General features: G+C 52.5%; 1 protein-coding gene across 2 annotated transcripts in view; it reads right to left on the reverse strand.

Annotated features, from left to right (window-relative positions):
- RNASEH2B (ribonuclease H2 subunit B) overlaps positions 1–5,281 on the reverse strand; it is a 32,402-nt gene extending 27,121 nt beyond the window's left edge. Inside the window, exon 1 of one of the 2 annotated variants that reach the window (XR_015058394.1) lies at positions 1,684–5,281. Coding sequence is in view for 1 of the 2 variants with exons in the window: in XM_085882124.1 (XP_085738250.1) it covers positions 1,684–1,694 (11 nt within the window). In the remaining variant the exon portion in view is untranslated. The remainder of the gene's footprint in view (positions 1–1,683) is intronic. The other variant, XM_085882124.1, reaches the window with a different exon arrangement.
- Between the last annotated feature and the right edge of the window lie 1,017 nt (positions 5,282–6,298).

The following is a 6,298-nucleotide window of genomic DNA, read 5'->3' on the forward strand; positions in this document are numbered from 1 at the left end:
CAATTCGATTCTGAATACTTTTTTCAACTAATCGATGGAATTGAGTGCTATTCTGAGTACTTCCCCTCCCCCAAAACCCTCCCCCCTAACTCCCAAATTTTTCATTTGGTTTGTGGTGGTATGGGGGTTAATAGATTTCTTCTGCAACGTGCCAAGAACATCATCATGCAAATTCAAACTGCTGTCAAAGATGTGTGCCGTGAGAGTGATACATGCCTGGGTTTATAAAAGATGTCCAGATGTGTGTTGTGAGGGCAATGGAAGTATCAGCACAAATCATCCGAGCAAGCTTTGACCTAGTTTCTCAAGACACTTCAGGAAGCATATTTTGTGTGATTGCGTGATGACTTTTAAGCCAGAGTCTTCAACAACAGATACAGGCTGCATCAGCATCAGCATCTGGCTAACAATGTGATTTTGTTTTGTCTTGGGTATCAGTGCCGTACTTGGAGCAGCTCGAGCTTTTGCAGGACATGCTTTCAAAGTTCAATTACGAACTTGTTGCCGTTGCAGACTTTAGTTTCTTTGATTTCGCATATTCTCAACCATCACTAATTAGTACTCTCTCTCTGGTGCTCGGGTTTAAAATGCTTTAGCATATCGGATGTATTGTGGTGATTAGTAATTACTATTAAACGAAGAAAGCATCTAATTTTTGGACCGTATTCTTTATCCTTCCTGAAATATGTCCAAACTGCACTTCTGAACCTCTTGAACGACAGGTTAAAATTTCTAATTCTTACATGCTTATCAGTTGATGTGTTGCCCATCCCCGTTCATCAGCATGCCTTACCGTTGAGTTTATATGCCAATCGACAAAAGAAGAAAAAAAAAAACAACCTTTCCACTCGAAAGTACTTCTTTCTAGGAAGTCGGAAGTACTTGGAATCAAAGTCGATTCCGGTTCACGACTCGATTCCTTTCGATTCCATGGTTGCAATCGAGATTCGAGTACTTAGGATTCGATTCTGCCCACCACTACTCGTTAACACCGTCATGTCTGCCCAGTGACACCGCGCATTCTCGCCTCCACAAAGCTTATCCAAAACCTCTACTTTCCGTATCAAAGACATCACTTTCCTCCACTTTTTTTGTACTTGGTTCACCATTAGCAACAGTTTTCCTCTTGGGAGCCATGGTTAGAGTTAGGGCAATAATAACCGAAAACAAAGGAACTGATTACGACGCAGTGTTCACGCGGAGATAGGTATCGTGCAGTACTGTGTGCGCTGTGTGTTTCAGTTACTACCTACTGCAGCAGCGCTGCTGATTTACAATTACAGTAGACATGTCAAGTCCAAACTTATTAAAGTCCCAGCATGAGTCCTCAAATATTTTTGGTCTGAATGAATGGATAAACACCAGAGGCCAGTAACACATAATTAGGGGCATGAACACAAACCGTTTGCGTGAAATCGTGGAGAGATTTTTCTTACACAAAGTTTAAAATAAAATCAAAGTGCAAAGGTATCTGGAACGACATTATACACTTTCTACTGTCCAAACGATGATCTCATTTCAGCCTGAGTTTGTCATGATGCCATCATCATAGGTTCACTTGTAATTAGGTCATTGTCCCACAGACATTTCAGGGTGCGTGCACACGTGTCACGATGTTTATGAGACATCTGAAGGCATTATATACATGGAAGGTGAGGCTGAAATCAGCAAGTAAAGCCTCACCTTAGATGCATCTGTAGCTTCAGGCGAAGTGCTGAAGGCAAATACTCAGATACCAGGCCATGTGCATAGCGACGGTATTCATCTGTTTGTGTGGGCAAGATTGATAACGTTATTGTTAACAAATATTTATGCAACAAGTTATGAAACAATAACAGATTCAAACTATTTCATTTGGAATTCAAACGATTGTATTTCAGTTGGCCGGGGATCGCACCCATAAGCAGACGGCTTCGGTACAAGATGTCGACAAATCATAGTCATCTTGAACATTTACTTCTGTTTGTTTTCCACTTTTTATTTTCATTTGCAGGATAACTGGTTCAAAATTTAAGTTATAACCCCAACAAATCACCAACGTTAATTAATGGTTTGTTTCTAGAGTGTACGAGGTGCAGTGGGACGCAAGAAGCACGCGCCAGCATCAACTCCGCTTTATTGCGCGACCAGAAGTACACTCCTGCCACCCCTAGCGGGCGAGGCATGATATACGAAAACCCAATCACGTGACACAGCACACTCCTCCCCTCGTAAAATGACCCGTCACACGATGAACGGACAATCACAACATGACCATCTGAAACCCATCAACACTCATAATCCTCCAAGTACCGCGGCCGTACCCTGACCCGCCTCGGACGGGCAGCGCCGCCAGACAGCCCAGGCTCAGACGCCTCCCGGCTCGGTCGAGGTGACACCCTCGTCGGACTCGCACTTTCCGCAACACCAGCCACCCCCGACCGCCAGCCTGCCCGACGTCCCCGGGTAGGACGGCATCAGGCGAAGACCCCCTTGGCGTCAGCCCAACCAGCCCCGGCGATACAACGTCAGGTGCCGGCGACACTACCGGTGGGGGTCCCGCATCGTTCGGCCCGGGGAGGTGTGGGGGGGGGGGCGACGCTGAACAGCGATCATGCATTTGGTCCACGTGCCGCTTCCACACATCCCCACCATCAGTCCGCACCATGCAATTCGCCGGCCCCAGCACCACAGAGACCACCGCCGGCACCCATTTGGAACCGTGGAAAGAATCGCGCACCATTACCCGCTGCCCCACCTCGAAGCTGTAATGGAGCAAAAAGACATCGACCACCGTCTGCACAGGTGCAACACCCCCCCCCTGCGCAAAGCCCGCTTCAACATCTTGACAAACGACTCAGCTTGGCCATTCGTCTCAGGATGATACGGTGCGGACCTTAGATGTCAAATACCATTCTGGCGCATAAACTCATCAAATACACCCGCGAGGAACTACGGACCATTATCAGAGACCAGGATCTCCGGCAACCCTTTATTAGCAAAGATCGTCCGCAGTTTCTCTACTGTAATGTTTGCTGATGTATGCTGCATTACTACAACCTCCGGCCATTTAGAGAATGCATCGATCACAATCAAAAACATTTTGCCATTAACCGGTCCCACAAAATCTACATGGACCCTCTGCCAAGCTCGGTCTGGCACAGGCCAGAGACCCGAAGCTCGACGCGGGTTATCAGCATCTGTCTGGCACGCGGTGCAACGCTTAACCAACTGCCCAATGTCTTTGTCCAACCCCGGCCACCACAACAGGCTACGAGCAAGACTCTTGGTCTTCACGATGCCAAGGTGACTGACATGCAGTTCTTCCAAACACCGCTGCCTGAACCTCGGTGGAATCACCGTCCTCATTCCCCACATTACGCACCGTTGGACCAACGACAGCTCCGATGCGCGTGACGTGAAAGGTTGAAATGCCGGTGTCGAAGGCAGATCGCTCCAATTCCCCGTAGAAATCGCCTGGACGACACGGGCAAGCACCGGATCACGAGCCGATTCCACCGCGACCTGCCTGGCCGTGACCGGCCCGCTTTGGACCTGGCCCAGCGCGAACACATCGACCCGGTCGGCCAACTCAGACGCAGCTGGACCCTCCGCACATGGCAAGCGTGAGAGCCCGTCGCAGTTAGCATGCTTCTCGGTGCTTCGGAACTGAATATCATAATCGTAAGCACCCAGAAACAGACACCACCGCTGTATCCGCGCGGCTGCTACCACCGGCACCCCGCGTTCGGGTCTCAGGATGAATTGAAGCGGTTTGTGATCCGTCTGCAAAGTGAAATGCCGCCCCAGCAGGTATTGATGAAACCTCCGCACACCCCAGACGAGGCTGAGAGCCTCACGCTCAATCTGGGCATATCCGCGCTCTGCTGTGGACAGGGTCCGGGATGCAAAACAAACAGGCCGCTCGGAACCATCGTCCATCCTGTGGGAGAGCACTGCCCCGATGCCATATACAGAGCTGTCGCATGCCAATAGGAGCGGACGCGCAGGCTCGTAGTGCACGAGGACCGTATCCTCTGTGAGCAGCCGCTTGACGCGGTCGAACGACACCTGGTGTGCAGGCCCCCAAGCCCAGCGCTCGTCCTTCCTGAGCAACCGCGTCAACGGCGCAAGTTGTGAGCTGAGCCCGCGCACGAACCTTTGGTAATACTAGGCCATACCAATGAACGAGCGCAGCTGAGTCTTGTCGCGAGGCGGTGGCATGTGCTGAATCGCCTCCACCTTCCGAGGACCTTTCAACAGCCCCTCCGGCGTGATGATGTGCCCGAGGTATTCCAAGCACTGCTTGAAGAACGCGCACTTGCCCCTGTTCAAGCGCAGGCCGCACGCTTCTAGCTTTGTCAGCACTTGGGCAATGTTCGCAAGATGCTCGTCCGCAGTTTTCCCCGCAATGAGCACATCGTCCAGGTAGGTCTGAGTGGGCAGGCCAATGCAAACCTGATCCATGGCTTTCTGCCACAAAGCTGGGGCCGAAGCAATCCCAAAACAGAGTCGGGTATATCGATACAGTCCTTGACACGTGTTGATTGTCAAAAGCTCGCTACTCCCGGGATCCATCGGCAGGTGAAAATATGCATCACGCAAGTCTAGCTTCGTGAAGTATTGACTCCCCGCCAATTGCGCATACATTTCATTGATTGACGGCAGTGGATATTGCTCCACGCTGAGCCCCGGGTTAACCGTGGATTTGAAGTCCCCGCACAATCGGACGTCTCCATTCCGTTTCAGCACCGTGACAACCGGGGTGGCCCAATCCGAGCACGACACCCGTTCAATCACTCCACAGGCCTCCAGCCTATTCAGTTCACCCTTGACCTTGTCCCGCAGGGCATACGGCACCGGACGCGGTTTACAAAACCGAGGAACCACCTCCTCCTTCAAGAAGAGTTTTGCCTCCATGCCCTTGAGTTTCCCAAGGTCGTCGCTAAACAACCCTTGATGTCTTTGAAGAATCTCCTCCAACTGATCCTCCCACCGGCTCGGCACGGGTTGCACAAGGTGAACTGCGGCCCAGTCAAGCCTGATGCGGGCCAGCCAATCTCGGCCGAGGAGAGACGGTCCCCTCCCCCGCACGACGTACACCCGAAGCGTGGCGACCTGGCCTTGGTACCGCACAGACACGTCTGCCATCCCGACTGGCGTTATCTTCTCGCGGGTGTACGTGAACAGCGTGAGGTTTGACCTGATAAGCTTCAAGCCGTTGAGTCTACGCGCGGTCTGTTCGCCAATGAGCGACACCGCTGCTCCCGTATCGACCTGGAACGTGATCGGCGTTTTGTTCACTTCGACTTCCACCATCATCGGGCGCGCCGTCGCCGGGCCAATTGAAAACAGGTCCATCAACGGCCGCTGGTTCCGCCCCGAGTCGCCTCGCACATCGCCGTCCATGACCTTAACGGTGGCCGGCGCCCCACGGCACACACGCGCCAAATGACCCACCTTGTGACAATTCAAACACACGTTGCCTTTACACGGGCATGCACGGCGCAGGTGTCGACCTCCACATCCCAAGCGTGTCCGCGGGGTCACCTCGCCGCACGCGCGGTCGCGCGGCGACGTCCGACCCGCATTGAAGGTCGTGCGCGTGTCCCGGGGTGCCCGCGACCCCGCGTGGCCGGTGATGGCTCGAACATCCCCGCGAGTCTGCTCGACCGCTGTAGCATTGCTGACTGCCGAGTCGAATGTAATGGCTTCACCCTTCAGCCGTAAAACCGCTGAAACCATCTTCGCATCTTGTAAACCAGCGATAAAACGATCTCTGAGCCGCGTTGGATGCTCCCCCGCCGTGAACTTGCAGGCCACGGAAGAACGCTTAATCCGCGCCACGAAATCAGCGACGCGTTCCCCTGCTCCTTTCGAGAGGCGATCGAACTGGAATCGAGCGAGCTGTAATGACTTCTCCGGTGCCATGTGTGCTTTCATCTTCTGCACAATGTCCCGAAACGACAGCCCGTCATCCCGGGGCCTGTTCGGTGCCACTAAATCACTCAGTAGCCGATAATGCTCCGGCGAAAGCGAAGCGAGCAAGATCGACTTCTGTTTGCTCTCGTCGACCACATCGTTCGTGTGGAAATAGCATTCCAATTGCTCCGAAAACAATTCGAAGTCGTCTCCGTCGAAAACAGGCACAAGTCCGTATTCAACCATCCTCGTCAGCCAACTAGAGTGTACGAGGTGCAGTGGGACGCAAGAAGCACGCGCCAGCATCAACTCCGCTTTATTGCGCGACCAGAAGTACACTCCTGCCACCCCTAGCGGGCGAGGCATGATATACGAAAACCCAATCACGTGACACAGC

This window comes from Eptatretus burgeri, chromosome 5 (assembly GCF_056783735.1).
Source record: "Eptatretus burgeri isolate ZD-2024b chromosome 5, Ebu_testis_v1, whole genome shotgun sequence".
In the NCBI taxonomy this organism is placed as follows: domain Eukaryota; kingdom Metazoa; phylum Chordata; class Myxini; order Myxiniformes; family Myxinidae; genus Eptatretus; species Eptatretus burgeri.